We start from the raw sequence: 23,326 nt of genomic DNA on the forward strand, positions 1-23,326 counted from the left end.
CAGGCATTGGCTCAGCCTCACTGTGCCCAAACCTCTCAGGTGTGACAATCTGCACACCTATCCTGCTTCATCCTCCCTCTGGGGTTCTCAGGGGACTACCGTCCACTGTCACATATACCACTGGTTCTGGGGACCTCTGTAAAAGATGACTTTTTCAGTCTTTCGAGTTTTCCCATCAGCAACTACATCTGTTCTCCCAACAACGACTGTGAAGTGAGTGAGTACCAGTCACCATTCCAACTGTGGTGAGCATTACAGATCCAGTCAGACTCATTTGTATGCTGCTAAGGAAGTAGAGCTGGAGTCCTGCTGTCCCCTGTGGGTTAGGTGAGGTGGAGACTGGCAGACAGGGAGTTAGGGAAAGGGAGTCCTGGGCACAGTGACCCCTGCAGCCTAGCATCCTCTGCTACAGTACCTTGTGCTACCTCTTCAGGCACCAATGGTCATACTGCTTGGGTGGGAGCCATGAGAACTGGGCCCTTTCAGTTTTGTTTTAGGGGGAAAAATGGGCAAGGTCAGATACATTTCCACTTATGGCCAGAGTGTGACCACTCTAAGAACGGGCAGGCCCCCTCTTCTGTGGTCATGTTCACTAACTGCCTCGTGACTGCTCACAAGATGGAGTCAGGCAGCAGCAACAACAGGTGGAGCTCCTGAGTCTGGCTGAGGGCTTAGGACAGCACCCTCTCTGGAAGAGCACTGGCCTTAGATACAGCAGCAACAGGGTTAACTGATCCGTTTCTAAAACTGAGTCCTTGTTTTCCCACCCCCACCCCCCATCCTCCCCTGTCAGGGCCCGTATACACTTGTGGGGGGGGGAGGAAGGGGGGGAAGAGAAGGTTGTGGCAGGTGAAACCGGGAGGATATGGGAGGTCTAGACTGCCCTGCTCGCGGCCCAAGATCATTAATAACCAAGAACTGTTAAGATAATTAAGAGTCAAATGCGGAACTGAGCCTGCTGTTGGGTGGCTGAGCCTGCTGTCGGCTGGCTGGTGCAAGTGCCAGCAGCCTGCTTCTTTTCTAGGAATGTATGAAGGGGCAAGAGGTGCAAGGACAGATATGTCTTAGCTTGTGCTCATGATGGAAGTGCCCCTGGCTCTCTTGTACCTCTAAGAGGAGGAGGAAAAGCCTGGCCTGGTGTGGAGGGAGGTGGCGGCGGGGGGTGGGGGTGGGGTGGGGTGGGGGGAGAAGGGTGAGGTCACAGAAGGGAAAGCATCTAACGCAAGCCCTATCAAACCCCACCCCCAATGCTGTTTTTTTTTTCCTCTTTTTGATGCAACATGGGAAAAGCAGGGCCTGCCACTTGTCTCGCAGTGGGACATGCTTATGGTCTGACCCAGTTCCCTCCTGTGGCTGACCTAGCTGCTCTGTCTTTAGTCAAAGACTTCATATGCACATCAGCATTTCCCAGAGAGTCCGTGCTCACAGAGGGCTGGTGGTGGTGGAGCATCTCTAGCCATGACCCTCCAGCTTCACCTTGCTCTTTGCCAAGAGGAGGGCTGCCCTCAAACTTCCTATGAGATTCGGGATCTACAGCCAATCCCTCTCTTCCCAAAGCCACCTAGATTTGGGTGGCTCCAGGCTCCTGTGGCATCCTGGTTCTGGAGTGCAGCAGGGAACAGCCACAAGAATGCCACTTCACTAGGAGATGATAAAGCTAAGCAGTATCTGGGAGTCCTGTCAGGCCTGGGTTACCAGTACAGTCATGGCTGGCAAATGACAAAGGAGACAACCGTGGGTAATAGCAGCTTTATTAAGGACTTTGGTGCTGGGATAAGCTCAGTCCTTTAGTTTCCACGACCTACGATCTGGAGGTCCCCATAAGAGGGAGGGTTACAGATGCTTGCTGCTTAGAGGCCATGGGGTATGGGGGTTATGACAGTTTGGTCCTCACAATGTATCCAGCACTATACCAGGCACACAGCATGCTCCCCCCCCCAACCCCCGCCTCGGGGAGGAAGGTTGACAGGGCTTGCTGCCACCTGGCTGTCTCAGCTTTCAGCAGCCCCTGCACTTCACTTGCTTGGCACTTTACTCCTTAGACGTCAGCCTTCCTCTGCCCCTGGGTCTGGAACCACCTACTTCTCTTCAGCCAGAGCCCCAAGAGACAGCCACTGCCTGTTGCTGAGGCTCTTGGCCCCATGTGGTGAGGACAGCTGTGTGGCTTTGGGTCTGGCCTGGTGCCCAATGCCACTTTTTACTGCTCCGCAGTGCCTCACAGCCTGACACCTGCCATCTGCCCCATCTACCAGCCTCATGTGAGGCACAGCCAGGGCCCCTGGCACCGTGTGGATGCTCAGCCGGATCTGGAGCTCTGGAGAATGATCGTTCCCACCTTGACCTGCCCTGCCCTCGGGATGGGTCCGGAGCAAGGCAGAAAGATGGCAGTGACAATGGCTGAGTTTCAGAGACTCGGATCTGGGGCCAGGCTGGGTGGGCTTGTTGCTGTCCTCTGGACCACGAACCCCGGGGCCTCTTTGCAGATGCCATGACCTAATCTATCACCTTACCCAGGTGGTATACAAATATTTAGTGTGCTCAATGCCTGTGTGTGTGGGAGGGGGGACGACAAATGATACCCACAAATGCTAACACCCCCTTCCCCCCAGTCCTCTCCTGTGCCTAACACTCCTGGCTACAGGTGACAGAGGCCTGGTGTGATAAGACCTCATGTGGCTTCTAGCAGGTCAGACAATAGGTGGAGATGAAGCAGCACAGAAACCAGACAGTGGGGAGGTTGGCTTGGCATCAGTGATGTGGCCAGCCTGTCCCTCCTCCTGCCCAGGCTGGGGCTTCCCTAACTTAACTTGGGGGTGGGGAGCGCAGCGGCTGCTGTGTGTGGCTCCAGATTGCCACGTAAATCAACTCGGGCTTTATGATGCTAATAAATTTTCCACCAAAATTCAGTTTGGAGCCTGGGGGTGGGGTGAGGTGTGTGTGTTGCAGAAGGAAGATTTAATTTGCTTTGTCCTTAAGCAAGAGGGAGAAGGTTAAGTACAGATGTTTTAATTGAGTTCTCAGCAAACAGCCCGAGACAGGGGCGGGGCAGGGCAGGGATGATGGACAGCTGTCCTTTACTCCTGGGTCTGCTACTGTATTGCTTTCCTTACTTGGCGCACTGTGGGGCAGGGCCTCCTGGGAAGATGCTGCACTGACAGACCGGTGTAGGGACGTCTGTCTTCCGTGTGGCTGGAACTATTGATGTGGGACAGCTGTAAGAAGCTGCAGCCTGACCCACCTCCACCTGGAGATGCTTAGGGGCAGGGATGCTGGGACCAGAGGTGGCAGGTGCTGCCAGTGGGTCCCACATTCTTGGCAGGTTCTGCACAGCCTCCTGGGTCCTGGGACATCCAACAACACAGCAGAGTTCAAGCTTTAAATATGGCGGGCAAGATGTAGAAAGGGAAGAGGTGGCTGGCGCAAGTTCCCTCACTAGGGTGGAGCAAGGCACTGAAATCAAGAGGGAGGGGGCAGGGGTCTGAGACCCTCTACCCCAGAGGCAGTTCTGTCCAGGACAGGTGGGACTAGGCCCAGGGCTGGGGCAAGTCAGGGTCAGGAGAGATCCCTGGTGCCCAAAGCAGAAGGCACATAGAAAATGCAGTTCATCACTCACTCATCATTCCAAGGCATCAGGCCTAGTGGGCGCATGTGTAACTCAACAGGAGGCAGCTGGGAGCCTAGCCTCCTTCCGCAGGAATGGTGGTATGCACCCCCTCCAGATCCACGGTAGCCAGGGACCTGGAGAGGGTGGCCACTGAGCACCCATGACCAGGCTCCAAAGGGCACCACCTTAGTGTGGCAATGCAGCCTGGCTGCAAGCTGGGCTGCCTGATACCAGCCTGACCTTTTGCAGAGTCTCTCTGTGCTTTCCCTGTTTTAAGTCCAGGGTGGTCAGCTACAATGGGTGTGTATGTGTGGGGGTGATGAGGGCAGCTTCTCAAGTGGTACCCCGCATTTCAGGGGGCCCCTGGGCTCCAAAGGAGAAGCCAGGGGACACAGGACCCCTCTCAGGGACCCAAGCAAAGGGCTCTAAACCCTGGGGAAGGATGCTTCATCTGTCTGCTGTTGCCAGAGCCGGCACCCACAGCAGACGCTCTCGCAGGCTCTTGCCTAGAGACCCTGGTGCCAATTAGCACTTCCTGTCTTTGTCACTAGAGCTGGCTGGGCCGCCCATAGGGGGTAAAAACAACTTAGTAACTGTCAGGATTGGCAGGGAAGAGGGCCCTGCCCTTCCAAGCAGGTCAGGTTAGGAGAGCCAGGGACTGGGATTCACCTTTGAGGAGGCAGCCACTGCTAGTGGATGGTTGAGGGTGCAATAGGGGGCACGGGGTCTAATATAAATAGCAGCAGGGTCAGCACTGTCTCCTCCACTGCAGAGGAGGGAGCCAGCCTCCAGTGGCAGGAGTGGAGGAATGTGTGTGACAACCATGTTCCCATGCAGGAGGGCTGTCCTGCAGGGTGACGTCCTGGGTGGGGAGAAGACAGCAGCTGGAGACGTAGAAGGCCTTCTCTGAGAGCCCCAGCCTAGCACGTTCATGTAGACCCGGGTGGCAGCTAAATCCTGCTTTGATGCAGGAAGGCTGGAGCTGGGCTGTCTCTGCCTCCTGTTGTCAGATGCATCTGCTATCAGAGCTGGGTCTCCTTGAGGACGATGTAGGCCGTGACAAAGAAGAAGCAGGAGAAAGCCCACAGAAGCACAAAGGCCACCCAGAAGGTGTGGCGGAACGGGGACCTATGCTTGTTGACGGTTCCATAGCCGAAGGTCAGCTGGGTGTCCTTGCGGCAGAGGTACACCAGGAAGGCAGGGATGACGTACTGGATGCCGGTGCCTGCATAGGCTCCTGTAATGGCCACCAGGGACTCCAGGTCATGGGTACAGAAGGCCACCAGAATGGGAGGCACCAGGGTGATCGTGGGGAACACCACTCGGTCTACCACCCATGGGTAGGTGCCACCTTCACGGTGGAAGAGCGTCTTCCAGTTGTTGCGCAGGGTCACCGCAATAATGGGGAAGTTGGTGCTGATGGTGAACACGGGGAAGAGGCCCAGAAAGAACCGGACTGCTGCAAGGCCCACAACGTCACACCTCGCGAAGTTGAGGGTGTACATGTCCATGAGGCTGTCCCCACGGAAGCAGAAGATGGCCGTGAAGGAGAGGAGGCCATAGAAGGCCAGGATCAGCGCGTAGTCCAGGAACAGCAGCCGTGTGATGTGGCGCTTGGAGGAGATGGGGGTGATGAGGGACGGCAGGGAGTGCTGGCACATGAACGAGTAGACACACACCCCAAACAGGTTCTGGACCCCCAAGAAGTTGGCTAGGGGCGGGTGCCCCTCTCCTTGTCCTTTCCCGATGCGCACCAGGGCCAGCACAATCATGATGGCAAAGGCTGAAAGACAAGGAGGGCCAGTGAGGATGGACGCCCTCGCGGCTCAGGCTGCCTTGAATCCCCCAGCCCATGTGGGGCTGCTGAGCCCTGCATCCCCCAGCCCACGTGGGGCTGCTGAGCCTATGAGTGTCTTAGATAAACACATCCTGCTCTCCCCCCTCTTCCCAGAAGCAGGGCCTAGGTGTGACCTGGAGAAAGGGGATGCTGAGGTGACAGCCCCTGGCGAGGAGCTACCAGCTTTCCCTTATCCTTCAAGGTCCCTCTCAGGGGCTCTGTCAGTTTCCCGTCAGAGGCAGACCTGGCCTGCACTCATCCCCTCTCTCCTCCTTAGTTTAAAGGTTCTGTGCCTTGGAGCCAGGTATGGGAGGTGGGGAGCTGAGGGGAGCTGAGGGTTGAGAGGCACAGCAGATTCAAGAGAAAGCGTCTCTTAGGCACAAGCCCCTGCTGCATGTGGCTCGGAGGGCAGGATTGCTGGCAGCTGTGTGCAGGGCTGGGTGAGCAGGGTCTGCAGCAGGGAGGATATGGTGAGGGGTCACTCCGGGGAAGAAAGGGCACCAGAGGGCAATGCTGGAGACAAGCAAGTCCCGAGTTGCTGGTCCTAAGGCTGGCAGCAAAGGGCATGTGGCTCTGCTCTTCCAGGCTTGGTGACATAGTTAGGGGACAGGGAATTTGCTGTGGAAGGGCATCTGTGACTTTATCTCTGTTCAGGACAATCAGGCTCTGTAGAGACAGCTGATTCTACCCGGCAGCCTCTTGGGAAGAACTCTTGATCCCGCCACCGTAGTGGGCTGACTCTCCGGCCCTGCTTCTAGAACCTGAGTCCCTAAAGAAGGCCGAGTCCAGCATTCATTCAACAACACAATGGACAAGGTCCCTGCCAGCTAAGACGGCATTTCTAGACTTCTCTGGTATCTTCTCCTGACATCACCCAGGGCTGCCAGTGGTAACTACTCAACGCACACAGAGACCTCTGAGTCTCTGTCTTCATTTTGAATTTATACATTCCTGTTGCCCATGCAGAATAGGTCTGTTACTCCCTGTGGAGGGACAGAAGAGTCCGGCATGTCCTGTCTGTGGGCCCCATCTTCCTCAGGATGAAGCCGGGGACTCTGTTACCCCTCAGGACACCGGTACACTCCTTGGTTCTTGGGAGAGGTTGTCCTGCCGGGACCCACAAGAAGCCAGGCCAATATCTCTTCCCATGATGACACCTGGGAGTGGGCTGGAGTCATTTATTGCTTTTAATCAGAGTTGTCTGACACGGCAGGGGGAAGGAGGGGAGGGGGGAGCTTGGAAGGGCTTGTGAAAACTGCCAATAAATATGATTTGTTTCAGTTCTCACAGCGGCTCAATTCTACCACTCCTCCTGCTCCAGGGCATCACAAATCTTTTCGGCCCCAACCAGTCAGAGGGAAGCATCGACCTAGTTCCTCTTTGAGCCTCAGCGTCTGACCTCAGGCTGCTGGCTCATCCCAGAGGTGTAGGGAGCCGCTGGGGTACCGAGGCATGGCGAGGGGAACCCTCTGGTTGGCTGGAAGCAGTGTCCTGTGTGCTAGTGAGGGACAGCACGGCTGCTGGATGGTGGCTCAGGTGCCTGCTGGCCAGTCATCCGGGCGGTGGGGACAGGTGGCTGTGCCACTGTAGGGAGGACGCTGGGTGAGGGCCGAGGGAGCAGCCACTTCGAGGCAAGACTTACATGTTGTTTGCCGCCACCGTTTGGGATGCTACCTGTGACCTGGCCCTGCTTCTGGGCTTGGCCACCTCCAGCAGGAATCTGGAAAGAGGCCAGTGGAGAAATCCTGCAGCTGTCTGCTGCCTGACATTGGCCTTGGGTCTTGAGATAAGGCAAGGCCGGGAGGCTGGCTGTTGAGATGCTCATGGTTCGTGGCTGGGTTTGGACTCAGGTGCTGGTTACTCCTTCCCTGCTATTGGGGGTCGGGGTGGGGGAGCCTCAAATCCCTGAGAGCTGTGAATGGGTGAGAGCCTGCTTACTCAGGGTGGCTGCCTGGACCACTCTGGCTGGGTTCCGCACCTCCCCAAAACTAAATCCTCTAACATGGTCTTCCAGGGGCTGCTTTCTTATCTCAGGCCCTTCTAGAACTTCCAGGATAGCCCAGCCATAAGTAGCCTTATCTGTTAATGTGATGGCGGAGACTTTTAGTGACCCAGCAGGGCCTGGTGGTGTCGGCCTGGCATCTCAGCTACTCAGGAGGCTGGGGTAGAAGGATGGCAAGTTCACAGCCAGTGCCTGGGCTACACAGGGAGTTCAAAGCCAGCCTGGGTAGGTAAGTGAGGTTCAGGTTCTGTCTTAAAATAACAATCAGTGGCTAGAGAGATGGCTCAGCAGTGGTTAGGAGCACCTGCTGCTCTGCCAGAGGATCTGAGTTCAGATCTCGGCACACACATGTGGCACACACTTATACAGATATATTCACCTTTAAAAAGTGAAGGTGAAGAGGGTGGCAGTAGGAGCACAGTGGAGACTGCTTGTCTAGTATGCACAAGTATCCCCGTACTAGACATATGGGGATTAAACTAACACACACACACACACACACACACACACACTAACCCCCTCTCTTTCTCTCCTTCCCCCCTCACACTCCCCAAAACTAAATCTGCCCTGGAGGGTCACCGTGCAATAGCAGCTCCCTGACAATCACCTGAGGGGGACGGCTCATTCACGGTCCCCTTTTCCCTCCCTCTCCTTAACCACACTAGGCACTATCTGTCAAAAGTGCCCCAGCTGTGGGGACAGCATAAAAGGCCGCTGCATCTGGCTAGAGAAAAGCACAGCACCCTTGTCCCTCTAGGGACAGAAGCCAGCCAGAGACAGGGACACTCACTGAGGCAGAGGAGGTGCACAGAGGCCTGAAGGGGAGCACCAGGCAAGTCCAACAGAAGAGTCCCACCGACTGCCCACCATCTGAACACACCCAGAGGGCACTGGCTCTGGGAACACTAAGGAGAAGGGAGACTGTTGGCCTGGCTTCCAGTTACATTAAAAAGAAACATTTATGTCTCCAACTGGACAGTCACCGAGAAAGGAAGAAAGTGGGGGCTCTGACCTGCAGAGGTCCCCACTCTCCTGGGGCCAGACTCCTTTGTCCCTGGGACCTCCTGCCTTCCCTGGGTACCAGGGGAGCCGCAGAGTTCACCAGCTATCTCCTAGATTGATCGCCCCATCCCTGGGGAGGCGGCTGCTCCAAAAACTCATTAGGTCTGCTAATAAATCAAGGTGAAATAAGATGACAGGCTGTGAGGGACAGACAGTGCGGAGGCACCGAGGGGACGGCTGTGCCTCCCTGGGGGACACTGCTCACCTCCAGCTGCAGGGCAGACCCAGATGGACGAGGAGATGCCCAGTGGTCTGCCCTTGAGCAGAGCCTGCGGCTCCTGGGTGGCAGTGCCAGGTGTCCCTGCTTCTCCCCTATCCTAGGCTAAGCTGAAAAGCCCTGCATGCCCTTGCTTTCTGCACCGGAAGTCACACTCCAAGGGGTGTGGAGAAGCACCAAGGAGCCAGGGAGGACTTGGGAGGCTGGTGAGAGCTTGACACCAGGTCACATGGGGACAGTGGGACTGGGCCGATCACCTGTATAATGAGGGGGCAGCAGACTTTTCTTATTTATAGAAACAACTGTGCTGGCTTGGTAGAACCCGAGACTTGGCCTTTATCACTCACTCACTCACTCACGTTCTTGCTGAGGGTCTGCTGAGTGCGGGCACGATTCTGGTTGCTCAGGGGGAAGTGCACAAGGCAGGCACAGGCCTTGTCCCTGTGGAGTCCAGAGTGAGCCAACAGGTGGGAGGTACCAAAGACAATCACAGCAGGAGGAACTGGACAGTGGTTACCTTAGCAGGGCAGAGGACAGCATCAACCCCATGGGAGAACGGTCCAAGTTCAAGGGTGGACGCCCACCTTGTAGAGGAGAGGGGAGGCAGCTGCCTGGTGCCAGAGGGCATATTAAAGACCATCTTAGCTGCTCGGTTCCCAGGGTCTGTGGCTGGGATGCCTGCTCTTGGGGTAGGAGGGCGAGGAGGACTCATTAGTTACCACGCAGTGCTGAGCAGCCGGCTGCCCCTCCACTTTCCAGGCTCACGGTCCCTGACTCTGCCCGGAGCCACGAGCTGCTTACGGGCAGACTTCTGACAGCAGATCTAAGTTCTACAAGCTGGCCTTGCCATATTGATTCACCTTGAGGTGCAGCTTGCTCCCTCAGCATCTAACTCCTTGGAGGGAGGGAGGAGGGAGACAGGTGCAAAAAGCAAGCCATTATCTGAGGAGACCAAACAGGTGCTGCTCAGGCGCCTTTGAGTGGCCAACTCAGAGACGGCACACTTCCCTTCCCTGTGTCAGGAAGTTAGGGCAAGACCAATTTGGGCACCGAGCCTCCCAACAGCATCTGGGTGGCTTTCTTCCCTCCTTTCTGTTGTCAAGAGCCATATAAATGCCCATGGGAGCTGTCTGACCCAATGCTGTCTGTCTGTCTGACCTCAGAACATCATCTTGGCAGAGAGAAAGGGCAAGCCATGGCCCCCTGGATATGTGCCAAGGATGGAGGGATGCTGACTCCTAAGAGCCTCAAAATAAACAAACATCATCCCTCCTGAATCTATACCTCGCCAGCAGGCCCTGCCTTCCCGGGACTCACCCCAGGGCAGGGAAGATGTCCAAGTCAGGTGAAGCCACGGGAGAAGGTACAGACATGTTGGGGCCAGATGGGGGGTTAAGCAGGAGTCTGATATTAGGGCAGAGTTGTCAGAGGCTGTTCTTCATGCACTGGGAACATGGCCTGGGGCAGCTATCTAAGAGTCAGCTTGCATTGGGAGTGTAGAGAGGGGAGCCTCTCCCCCTGCCCCCCAGTTCTCTGTACAGCAAGTGACCTGGCTGACATCCTGGGTCGCTGAGCCCCTGTGTGGAGCCTCCTGCTGCTCAGGGAGGTGTGAAGCATAGGTAAACCTTCCCTTCCTTGCAGGATCCTGGCATCTTGTGAGGCTCGCAAGAACTGGGACCCCTGCCTAGGCGCTGCTGATGCTAGGGCAGGCACATGTACCCTGTCTCTCCCACCTCGTCCCCTGGAGACAACATGACTGTGACGGTGGGGCATGGAGTCCCTCTTAGTGGCTTTTTTACTGTTCTCTTCCTTGCGACTAGCTCTGAAATGCTGTGCGGGGGGGGGGGGGGGGTGACTTCTGAGCATGCTGCCCATGTGTCTCCTAGAAGGTGGCAACGAACCACAGAGCTTAGGCCAGCAAGCTACCACAGTGGGTAAAGGGGCTTGTGGCCAAGCCTGAGGGCCTGAGCTCAACCCTTGGGACTCATAGGGAGGAGAGAACTGAGTCCTGTGAGCTGTTCTCTGACCTCCACATACATGCCATGGCATGCACACATGCATGCAAACACACAAAGTACACAGCCCAGGACGGTCGGTCTCCAACTTGTATGCAGCTGAGGGTGGCCTTGAACTCCTTACTCCCCTGCCTCCACCTCGATTACATGTGTGTACCGCCATGCCCAACACTATTCATTTGTTTTTCATACTGACCACAGCTAAAAGATACATTGATATGTCTGTAAGTATGTATTTGGTTTTTAGAGACAGCCCTGGCTGTCTGGAACGCTCTTTGTAGACCAGACCTAACCTAGAACACACGGAGATCCACCTGCCTCTGCCTCCCGAGTGCTAGGATTAAAGGCATGCGCCACTACACCTGGCCCAATCGAGTATACTCTTAAAGATTTGTTTCACAATTATTTACATATATGTGGGTGGCTGGGGAGGCTAGAAAAGGTTGACAGCTCCTCAGGAGCCGGAGTTACAGGCAGTTTTGAGCTGTTTAATGTGGACTGATGCTAGGAACTGAACTCAGGTCCTTCGGAAGAAAGAGCAGGAAGTGCTCTTTACCAGTTAGTCATCTCTCTACTCCAAACTCTAGCCCTATGGGGGCAGTGGGGATTCACTGTGACCACGTGTTCTTTGTGGGTACCCGTGATGTACTGACTTGCTGGAAACTGGGAAGGTTTCTGCCTCCTGCCAGGACCTCAACCTCATGGTTTAAGCAAGAGAAGAGCCGCGTCTCCTCACTAAGCACCCGCCATCTCTCAGGATTTGCATGGGGGAAACAGGAGAGCTCTAGGCCAGCTCAGCTGGCAGAGCTTCAGCCTGGCTTGTGCAAGGCCCAAGTCCAATCCCTGGCATCTTGGATGAAGTAAAGGTGAAAGGCTGATCAGGTTAAACCCGCCTTGGCCATGACAGCCAGGCTGTCCTGTCCTGTCTTGTCCTGCCCTGCAGAGAGGAGGAGCTGGCCTAGCCTAGGTGGCAAGGAAAAGAGCGTGGGACCTAAGCCACCAGGCTCAAGCACATCCCTGCCACCAGCCTGTCTCCTATAGCAGGACCTAAAAGGACAGGAAGTATAGCTGTGGTGGATGAGGAAGACATATGTCCATTGAGGCCAGACTATATGCTAAAGTCCTGCCTTAATCTCTGAGTGCCCAAAGAGTATACAGATACCTTGAAACCACGATTCTCAAGAGTCAAGGATGACTCCAACAAATACTGTCCCAGTATGTCAAGGTCAGGGCCTTTTCCACAAGCAGCCATTTTCCTTCCTGCTTCCTGGAGAGCCCCTCCCTTCATCTGATCTGGTCCTAGACACCCACTCTGGAACAGGCTCAACCTGTGCCACTTCCTAAGTCTTGCTCATGGCTCTGGCTTCAGCTTAGCACACAGAAGGAAGCAGCCATCCATCGAGACGGCCATCCATCACTATGGCTGTCAGGAGGACAGCGCTGTCTTCTCCAACCAGAGAATCAACATGCCAGAGCTAATGATAATGAATGGCCAGTGAACAAGCATCAGCGGCTGGGCCCGGTGCTCCAGCAGGGAGCTGGGGCTGATGGGGGACTTGGCTACAGCTTTGTCCTTCACCAGCACACTGCCCTCCCGGGACACAGGGCCATGGGTCCTGCCTGAAGCTGAGTCGGGGGTGGGGGTGCTGGTGGGGGTGGGGGGAGACTGGCCAGGCATCAGGAGCTGGAGCTGAGAATGGAGCCGGTTCCCAGCCCTAAAACAGCTGCAGGTGATTGGCATTTGTCCTTTAACCAATAGGACTAACTGCCTGCAGAAGGGGGAGCCACAGACACAGGAAAAGAGCCTGAAGGGTGGGGGGTGGGGCGTCAGTGCGGCCCTGAGAAGCTGCTGTGTCTTACAGACAGCCTTTTACCTGTTACTCCTGAGCAGCTCGCTGTACTGCCTTTGAAAACAGAAAAGCTAGGAGGCTGGCCAGATGGGCCAGCGACAAACGCAGGCCTGATAACTTAGATCCTACTACGTTAAGGTGGAAGGAGAGAAAGGACCTCAACAGGCCACTGGGGCACACACCCTGCCTCCCCTTCCCCCAGATACACACAGACACAGACAGACAGACACAGACAGACACACACAATAATAATAAAATTAAATGGAGTTGCTGGAGTGTTAGTGTTGAGCAGAAGGGAGCAGCCGGCACAGCAGCCGGCATGGGCAGGCACCAACAGAGAAAGTCGTCTCTTTATCACCCCACAGCCTTACTTCCCACGACGCCGGGGTGTGGCTCCCAACGCCAGCACATAGGGCACATCTCCCCTTATGAAGGAGGAGACTGGGATCACTCTGGGGCCTCCATCTTCCCCACTGGTCCAGGAGCTACAGGAGCGTGCCCTGGACACCCAGCGCTGGTACCAGCCAATACTGAGGGGTCCTGGAGGTCAGGGGAGTGGGATGGGGAACCCAGGGGCAGGCAGATCACACCTGCTCTACAAAGACCCTTGGTGTCTCTTTTTACCCCATCTAGAGTAGTTAAAGTAGTACAAGGTAAGTGTCCTCCACAGAGTGTGCATGAGTGCGTGTGTATCTGTGTGTGCACACACACGTGTGTTCTCTCTTCACAGGCTCTTTGATGCCTGAGTTGGTCTACCCTTTCACTCATCTACCTGAGTAGGGACCAGAGGTCTCCTGTGTGTTCCCTGGGAGGACATACTTTGGGGTTCTGGGTGAGACTTCTCCAGAGACTACAGGACCTGCCTCTGCTGACCCTGCCAGTAACAACCCACTCTGGATAGCTTTTCTACTTAAAGGAAGGAATTCAAGCTAGCCTGGCTCCTTCTGGTACTGGGCAGTTCCCCTTCCCGTGCCTTGCAGAAGATGTGTCCCACCCACTTTCGGGACTAACTCTTCTACTCCATGGCTACAAGGTTCTCCTAGAGTGGCTTGGAGCAGAGCTCTCCCTCTCCACCTGAGGTAGAAGATGCAGATGCAGAGCAGGCGCTCACACACACACACACACACACACACACACACACACACACACGGTGCCTGGGAGACAGAGTCACCATTTTTCATTCCGGAGTCATCAAGGCAGCTTGGTTAGTGACCACAGGGACGGCAGAGGCAGGAGCCTGGCTGTGAGCCAGCTAATCTCCTTCCTGGAGATAGAAATATAAAACTTCAGACACAGGCACCCTCCCCACTGAAGGCTGCTTGGCCTTCCCTCCAGAGTGGCCAGCCAGTGCAGTGGGACTGAGGAAGAGGGGGAGAGGTGACAGATGCCCCTGGCCTGAAAGAGCATTTGTTCTGGGGCTGCAGGGCTGTGGCTCTGTAGGCAGTGGCCATGAGGGACAACCCTGTGCAGAGACAATCACCTTCCCTCTGCTGACCACAGGTGCCGTCCCTTGCCTTGGAATGTCTAGGTAGCTGTCCCACCAACCTCCTGGGTGGATCAGCAGTTCTGGTCTGGTGGGTAGACCTGCATGTGGCTGAGATAGGCGGATCAGAGCTGCGGACAAGCAGAGCTGCCGAGAGGGGAGCCCAGCATAGTGTTCTGCTTGGTCTTGACTGATGCTGGCTGATGGTGCAATTGTCAGCCTATGGCCAGCTCTTCTCTAGGAAAGGCTAATGACAAGTCTGCTTCATCCCAATGGTCTGTCTACAGAGACCCCAAGTTCCTCTCTACACACTGACCTCTGCATGTACAAGGGTATCCAGATAAACCAGTCTACAAGATGCAGACCGCCACGGCTCGTGTGGTTCTCTCTACTTGTGGAGTAGCCACAGAGACTCCTGAAGCGTGGCCACGGGGCAGGACAGTGTAAGCAAGCGGGGATGGCTGGCCGCATGCAGATGGGGACTCCTGGGGAGCAGCAGCTGAGGAGCAGGACAGGACTCAAAGGCCGCCTGGCAACAGTGAGTGGGGACAGATGGCCCAGGCTTACAAGACCCCTGACTGCTGGCTGCGGCAGATCAGAGCAGCCTCACTAGGAGACTCTCGCCCCTGGGACTACCACAGACCTGGGGACGGTGGAAAGTAAAAAGCCCTCCTGTTCCCAGGTGAGGGTCTCTTCTTGGGCACCTGTGGCCTTGTTTGCCCTCCTGTTCCCAGGTGAGGGTCTCTTCTTGGGCACCTGTGGCCTTGTTTGCCATCTCTGCTTACCCTGCCTGCTGGCTTAGAAAACAAATCTGGGGCACTTGTAGGGGGTGGGGTGGGAGAGCAGGGCTGCGCAACTTCCCCAGGCGGAACGGGCCGCGCTCCTCTATGGATGCCTGGCGAGGACCGTGTCTGACCCACTTGAGGGGAGCGTGGAGCTGGAGAGCAGGAGGTGTCAGTTCTGAATACACAAACAGAGGGGAGGAAGCCCTATGGGTCCATGGCAGCCCAGAGGAGAGCGGTGGTGCTCCACAGCAGCCTTTATTAGAAAGAACTGCGGTTTTAATAACACCGCTGGGGTGCCCTGAGCTGAGCCAGCTGTTGGTGAGCCGAAGTGGGAGGCATCTGTGCGTGGCACAGCTGGGAGGGTGGGTGGGTAATGGGATTGAAGTAATAATGCCATTGTGGCCCCTTCTAGCCTGAGAGCTCCCTCGGGGCAGCCAGCTGGATAGGGAAGGAGCCACCAACAGGTCTAAGTCTTGTTGCTTGGGGCTCAGGATTGAAGCCTGGTTGCTAGACCTGCGGGAATGAAGGAGGACAGCGCTCTGGCTGACTCGTGTCCCTGGGCCACCTGATGCTCACTGACAGCTGAGACTAAAGATAATCCCCCGTACCCCAACAACAAGAACGAGTCTGCTCATCTCTCTCTGGTGGGAGTGGGGTACAGGCTGGGGCGCAGGGACCTCAGATGGGTGTGTGGTGAGGGGGTAGGAGAGATTGCCTTGCTGATCCCGGGCACTGCAGTTTGTTTTTGAACATGGCTGAACGTCCCTGACCTCACAGCCAGTCCCAAGGGAGGTTCATTCTGGGACAGCTGGCAATAAGGGTGATGCCCCTGCCTCAGTGCTGAGCAGGTGCTAAGCATGGCTCTAACGAGCACCTTCTACTCAGCCTCACTGTATCTTCACAGTCCTCTCAAGGAAAGTCTTCCTTGCCACAGCACAGAAGCAGGTGGCAGAGGACAGAAACCTGGTCTGCGCTCAGTGGGAGAGGATACCATTGGGCCACCTTAGGGAGAGTCTGTGATGGCTGCCTAGGAGAGCCAAGTGGAAGACCAGAGGCTGGCAGGGAGGTGTGTGCTGGCCCGGAGGACACCCTCCCTTACTGGACAGCAGAGTCTTCCTGTCCTGGTGAACTCAGAGGCATTTATTACCCAAGTACCCTCAGGGCTGACGTAATGGCTCAGCTGTTAGGGGCACTTCCTACAGAGGAGCCAGGTTTGCTTCCCAGAATCCACATGGCTGATAACAACTGTCTGTAACTCCAGTCCCAGAGGATCTGATGGCTTTCTCATACCCTCTGGAGCCAGGCCCTTACATGGTGCACATACATACACATGCAGGCAAAACAGTCACACACATTAAAAACAGACAAATCAGAGCTCTCCAAATCAGCCAGTGTGGCATGAGCAACGGATGACATTTCCTTGGACAGCTGGCTATTTGTAAAGGCCACCTAAGCCTTCAAGGAGACCTAGGCCACTATTGAAGTGAGGGGAGGGTAGAAGAAAAGCCCTCAGAGAGATCTACCTGAGGCTCCCGGGCACAACTCTGGGGGCCCGAGATCGACCCCAGCTTCATCTCAACAGATGGCAGAACAAATTCCTAATTAAGCGCAAGAAACCTTCCGGCTCAGCACCGTTATTCACGATTTTCCGGTCCCTTTGGTGCTCATTCTTTCTCCTGTCTTCTGGAACCTGGGCCAGCTTACTGCCTCCCCGAGCTCCCTGCTCAGCTCTTGAAAAGGAACAGCTCTCATTTGGGGAGAAGGGAGAGAGGGGGTGGGTGCTGGCCAAGTGTGGGAAGGAGGAAGGGGAGGCCGGCCTTGTGGGGCCGCACCACGCAGCTGCTTCTCACAGACAGCTTGGCAGAGGTTCCTGAGGACCTCTGAGATCACTGCCTGAAGGGAGTTCTAGAAAAGCCCCAGGGGAGAGACTCCCTTACTGTGGCCCGGGCTTGGTTTGGTAGACTGAGGTCCCTGCTGTTTGGTGTGGCTTTGAGGACTTCTGGGGGATTCTGTTGCCTGGTTCTCCTCCTCAGAGCAAGACGTGGGGTTAGGTGAAGGAAAATGCCCGCTCTCGCTTCTCGCTGAGAAGAGCCACCCTGGCGGCACTTCCTCTGCCCCAGCTGGGAGCTTAACCATGCTCACGATGGTTTAGCTACTTAACAGCAATTTTCCTTTTCCTGGGCGGCTCTGTCACTGGGAGGCCCAGCCTTTTAAGTTCAAAGGTCTGACTGAGTCTCTCATGGAGAAAAATGACTGCCTTGTGCTCTGTCACCCAGAGCAGTGTGCCTGAGAGACTCCCGACATTTGATTCTCTTTCGGCTCCAAGGGTCTCGGCGAAGGCAGTGAAGACAGCGGAAGTGTCGAAAGTGTCCCTAGTAAGAGACAAGTGTGGGATCCTCCCTAGCTGCTCTCTGCTCAGGTGTCCATGGAGATCACAGACCCTCAGGACCACTGCCTCCTGCCCTGCAGCACTCAGGAGCTGCTAGGAGGCCCCAGGAGGCCCAGGGTAGACCTGGAGCTTTTCTGCCCTGTAGGAGGCAGGATAGCAGTTCCCACAGAGGAATAGCAGCTTTGAGTCAGGAACTTGTATATATACCTGGTGCCAGCCTTGAGCCTTTTCTTTCTTCTTTCCTTTCCTTTCCTTTCCTTTCCTTTCCTTTCCTTTCCTTTCCTTTCCTTTCCTCTTTCTCTTTCTCTTTCTCTTTCTTCCTTCCTCTCTCTCTCTCTCTCTCTCTCTCTCTCTCTCTGGAGATAGGGTTTCTCTGTGTAGCCCTGTTGTCCCAGAACTCACTCTGTAGACCAGGCTGGCCTCGAACTAAGAGAGAGATCTAGCCCCCTGCCTCTGCCTCTGCCTCCCGAGTGCTGGGATTAAAGGCATGTGTCACCACTGCCTACCCTTACTTAGTTTCTTTAATATTTATTCCTGAAGTTTTAGTTGTCTGTCTGTCTGCACGTGGGTACATACACATACATGCAGGTGCTAGTGGGGCTGAGGCATTAGATCCCCCCCGGAGCTGGAGTTACAGGAAGTTGTAAGTCACCCCCAGATGCTGAGAACGTGTAACAAACATGTAACGTGTAACATGTAACGTGCACTCTCGCCTGTCCCTGTGAGTGTTGGCAGCAAGTGTGATACTGAAGCTCTGGCTTCATCTGCTGCCCAGTGCTTGTTTACTGCTGCATAGACCGAGAGTTTCTGGAGATCCTGTCTTTTGCTCCCAATTTCCCATGAGAACTGAGATACCAGACCTCTGTGCTACTGTGCCCAGCTTTTACGTGGGTTGGGGGGAGCCCAAGTGAGGCTATCAGGCTTGTACGGAGAGTGGTTTATACCCACTGCGCCATCTCCCTAACACAGCCAGTGTCTGTCCCGATGCAGGGGAGGGTAGAGCGGAGGGAAGCAAAGGTGGGCTGGTTTGGTGGGATCAGGAGCTCTGCTGGAATCCTCATGCTGTGATCCTCTGTCCTCACCCAGTTCTAGTTCTCACAGGAACGTTTATTTACTCTTAGCTCTTCCCTCCCTCGCAGGCTCGCTCTCCTTCCTCAGCCTCCTTCCTCTCTCTCTGAGACAGGGTCTAATCAGCTCAAGCTCCCTTTCCTATGTAGTCGAGGCTGGCCTTGAACTCCTGACCCCCAGCCTCCTCCCCCCAAGTGTGTGGCTTATAAATGTGTGCCACTACACTGGGCCCCAAGCTGCCGTCTTTAGATGGAAACATTGTTAAAGATAATATAGAAGTTCAACTGTCACTATCAGGGCTGTTGTCTCTTATGGACTCCATCAATCTGGCCAAAGCATGTGCCACAGGCCCCCACTCCCTCCTGCCCATCATCCCAGCATGGCAAGACATGAGAAGGGGCTCAGCTTCAGGCCAGAGCTTAGAGAACCCTTCCCAGGCCAAGGACAGGCAAGTACCAGCAGGACAGGGGCCAGGCTTGCAGACCCAGCCGCAGGGAGTGAAAAGAACTGGGCAGGAGAGATAGGTAGGTAGGGGCAGAGAACATCCTTCTCCAAACCCCGCCCACAAAAACATCAGCACCCTGGCTGGAGCTCTCACATGTCACATGAGACAAGATATAAGAAACTTGGAACCGACTGTGTTCTGACCCCTGTCAACCCTGACTGCTAGGCACCAAGCCCTCCGGGGCCCCGGGATTAGAGAGGTGCTGGGAGCTGCCCCATGACCATGTTGCTTTAGCTGGGGCGGGGCAGGCTATTTGAGAGGATGACCTGTCTTCCCACCGTGGCAACCAGGGGCTAGGCGAAGCCTGGCATTGTTCCTGACACTGTTAGTGCGAATGCCCTTAGCAGAGGCATCACCCTGCTAGGGCACGACATGGCATCAGCAGCAGCCTGCAGCCCTGGTCCTGATGCGGGTTAAGGAGTACAGCTAGGAAGAAAGAGCCCAACTCAACCTTCTCAGGGAACTCTGTGCCAGGGAGTGGGGTGGAGACTCCCACTCATCCCGTGTAGCCAAGGCTGCCCTTGAATTGGCTGAGCTTGTAGCTGAGCGAGACCTTGACCTTCCCTTTCTCCCCCTGCTTTCCCCAAGAGCTAGAGTACAGGTATGTGCTACCATATCTGGTTTTATCTGGTGCTGGGGACCAAACCCGGGCTTCATGCAAACTAGACAGGCACTGTGCTGACTTATGTCCCGGCCCCACCCCTTTTTAGCTTTTATACTGAGAAAGTCAGAAGCACAACAGATAGTCAGAGGAGAGGCAACAGCAGCTGGCTCCTTCCCGGATGGAGGTGGCTGGCTGGCTGGTATGGCAGAAGTGGACAGGTTCCTGCTGTTAACCCAGTTTAAGGGGGAAGGTCCCCAGCATCTGAGGACAAGAGTGCTGTCACATCAGTTAGCTGGAAGCTATTTCAAACGGCAGGAGCATCTTTTCTCACTCTGGTGGTCCAAGAGTCAAAGGCTCGGAGTAGCTGCGACCGTGGCCCACTGGGTTTTATGGCTGTGCCAAACACCACATCCTTGACAAGGCAGAAGTGGTGTTCCTGTCCCCTCTGGGGGTAGGGGGTGGGGGCACAGCCTGACCTAGCCATGGTCACGAGAAGGAGGGTGGACCAGAATTAGCAGTTCAGGTCCTAGCCCAGTTCCATCCACTCAATGTGACCTGGAAAAAGTCACTCGTGGTTTTCTGCTACTAAATTTCCCCAAGCAGTAAAAGGTCAGAGGGCCAGGCAGGCCCGCTGAACTGAGCCACTGCCACGGCCCAGCGGGGAGTTTGCCTGGCTTTATCTGCAGAGGTGGAGGGAGGGGGGGGAGGGTAGACACTTGGGAGACTTCTCAGACTCACCGATCCATCTCATCAGAGAGGTCAAGAGCTGTAGGTACTTAGTCTTCTGGACATCGAAGAAGGTGAACGGGCCAAGGAGAACCGTGAAGATGGCCTGGGGATGGATGAGAGGAGCAATGAGAAGGTGTGCGGGGCTGGACACCAGACAGGCTGCGAGGGGGGCCACAGCCTGTGCACAGGGCTGAGGCCTCGCAGTAAGACGGCTGAATGCTCGGAGTTAACTGGCAGAGCCTCCCTGGGGCCTGTCCCCATCACTGAAGATGAATTCCAAGGGCTAGGAAGGATGAGAGAGCCCAGAGCCTCCTGCTCGGATGTCACTGCTACATCTAGGCAGGGCCCAGGCTTCATCCTGGGACCTCCACCCGATCTGTTCTGCCGCCTTCAGTAGGTACTGATGAGGGAGCCCCAGGCCCAGTAGTGTGCTGTGCGGAGTGTGGATTAGAAATGAAGCAGCAGTGAGGACTACCAGATAGGCCCTCACCATCACGGGGAAGAGAGGAGACAGAGGGAACAGGGGACACGAGGGCTCTCAGAGGCAGAGGCGGCCAAGAGGATAAGGGTGCCATCTTCGGCAAGGATTGGAAGGCAGAGGACGAGATTGACAGGAAGGGCCTCATCCCGGGGTGGGGCTGGGAGGCAGCTTAGCTGACTGATGCTCACCCTGGGTTCAGTCCCCAGCACTGCATAAACCACATGGTGGCGCATGCCCGTTATCCCAGGCCCGCTGCTCCAGCGCTCTGAGGGGTCATCCTTATCCAGAGGTCAGGGGTGGGAAGTGAACAGCCCAAAGACCTGGAGGCCTTGTGGTACTGGCCCCTTAGTTTCCATTTCTTTGGAGAACAAGGGAAAACACTTAACTTAAAAAAAGAAAAATTAAACCCTGCTTTAGACTGCTGGCCCGTGGGGTAGGTAACCCCTTTACAAAAAGCATGGGGGAGATGTGGTGGTGTCTCAGAGGGGGAGGGGGCTGTGCTTTCCATGCCAAATTGGCTGCTCAGGAAGCAGAGGGATTAAAAGCTGCTCCTCGGAGTTAAGATGGTGCCATTTCCAATCTGCCACTCGGAAGCGGGCAAAACATCAGGCCTTATTAACATTTACACTGTGCCGTTTCATCACGAGGATGCTAATGACACTCACCAGAGATGCAGCATACGGTGGGGTGGCAAGGAGCCTGCGGAACCTGGGGAGAGCGGCCTACCATAGGGAGCTGGGCTCTGGCCCTATGAACGGCTGTGACTCTACCACGGGCTGCCAAGTAGGGGGGAGGTGGACCAGACAGTTCCTGTGACAGGCAGGAGGGAGCTCCTGGGGGGATGGGGAGCTTACTCCACCCTCTCCACAAGGAGGGCAGGAAGTGGGGGGAAGCTGTAACCTCTTATCCATGTCCATTATCTCTGTGAGAGTGAATGACAAGATTCCAGAGCCGCCTAAGAAAGGCTCTAATTAGCTGGGCTGGGTGAAGGCACCCTGGCAGTCACTAGGGCTGTGAGATTTCTGAAGAGAAGGGCTTTTGGCTGGGGGCCTCAAGACCAGCCCTTCTTCTCGTCAGGAAGAGGGGGACAGAGAAGCATTTGTTTGGGCCTGGGTGACAGTGGAAGTCAGGGGAAGGGTGGCTCTGTGACGGCAAAGGCAGGTGTCTGCGTGGCCCAGGCAGGAAAGCTGAACCACGGTAAGTAACACGCACAGCAGCCACCACCCTGGTTGAACCTGTCCGTGTGCGGCACCACCAGTAAGTCAGTTAGGAAAATTACCGCTTCAGGGGAACTTTCCATTGATGAACTTCTCTTCTGAAGCAGAGAAGGGGCCGACAGGGAGATGCACAAACACAATACGTGTCCAGACGACTTTGGTCTGTTGGGAACTGGGCTCTTGGTACGCCTGCGGGTCTGGGCAACTCAACTCTGACCTGTGATGTCTCCAGCTGCGGTGTCTCAGCTGTGGAAGCCAGAAATCGTGGGGTGGCTCACGTGGAAGGTCAGCTGTCATATGAGCATGAAGCCTGAGATTTAGAATGTTCGACTGCATGAAAACAGTATGAAGGAGTGGGAGTGCTCTGGAGGGCAGGGCCACTCTACAGGGGCCTTGCACAGAGTCGTCATCTGTCTTCTTTGTCCTCAGTGCACACTTGTAAAGAAAGACTCGAGGACACGAGATACCCCATCCTATGGGTGGACTCCTAAATGCTGAGGGTCCCTGGGGCCAACTGAGTGACAGAGAGTCAGAATGAGGGCCCATCTGTTCAGGGTTCCATATGTAGTCCAGACATCAGGTCTGTCCTGGTGGATAAACCTGGTGGTAAAGCGCTCTTTTAAGACTGAGCTCCAACTGGGACACTAATAGCTGGATAGTGGCCGCTTTCTTTCCCTAATCAGAGACACAGACCAGCCTCACTGCTGAGGAAGTTGAGGGCCCGCCGAGTCTCGGGCAGCACAAACAGACTGCCAAACAGCAGCACCTGAGTGGGGTGCGTGCTCACTCTGCAGCGGGAGCCCAGATGAAACAGGAGACCTGGGGCTGGGCTAATGAACGAACAGGTGTCCTCTGCAAATTAGCCCAAGCCAGAAGCAAGCAGCAGCAGGGGTGGACCATCCTAGGGACAGGACAGAGGACGGAAGTGGAGGTTGCAAGAGAGAGGTTTGCTGGGGTCTAGCAGGGCAGCGTCTACCACTGAGTGATCAGCAGCTGATGACGTGCGTTTTTTCTTTTCCTTTTACAGAGACGAGAGAGGAAGCCAAGAGACAGCCTATCCTCTTGGGTCTTCCAGTCTAGCCCATATGACATTATAAATTAGCTGGCTCCTGAGCAAATTTTCCAACCCCCAAATGCCATTGATCAGTTCCAACTCAGTCTCTGTTCAAGGACTCTTGTCACCCCCTCATTACAGAAAGCCGGTGTCCCGGCAGCCAAGTGTGTTTCTTTAAAAAAGGAAGAAAAAGGACCAGCAATGCTTTGATTTCTAATGAAATCTTCAAGCTGGTTTCTGGGAATAAAGTCTGAGACAGATTGGGAGGGGGCAAACGGGGCCACTCGAATCTCTCTTTCTGGGTCAGTGAGTTTTGCTGCGTACCAAAGGCCGAGCAGCAGCCTTGCTGGAGCCTTGATGGGCATGAGGCAGCTCCTGTTCCCAAGGCACTGCAGGCAGCACTCAGCTGCTGCTTTTTCAAAAT

The 23,326-nt window shown here is 55.4% G+C and overlaps 1 protein-coding gene across 2 annotated transcripts in view; it reads right to left on the minus strand.

Moving 5' to 3' along the window:
- Nucleotides 1-1,741: 1,741 nt before the first annotated feature.
- Nucleotides 1,742-23,326, minus strand: part of Slc38a12 (solute carrier family 38 member 12) — a 58,903-nt gene continuing 37,318 nt past the window's right edge. For both annotated transcript variants that reach the window (XM_021175718.2, XM_029483317.2), the window contains exons 9-10: nt 20,160-20,253; nt 1,742-5,387 (exon numbers count right to left, since the gene is read on the minus strand). In XM_021175718.2, coding sequence (XP_021031377.1) covers nt 4,627-5,387; nt 20,160-20,253 — 855 coding nt within the window. In that variant the 3' untranslated portion in view covers nt 1,742-4,626. The remainder of the gene's footprint in view (nt 5,388-20,159; nt 20,254-23,326) is intronic.

This window comes from Mus caroli, unplaced genomic scaffold (genome assembly GCF_978045245.1).
Source record: "Mus caroli unplaced genomic scaffold, Mus_caroli_1 scaffold_13, whole genome shotgun sequence".
Lineage (NCBI taxonomy): Eukaryota > Metazoa > Chordata > Mammalia > Rodentia > Muridae > Mus > Mus caroli.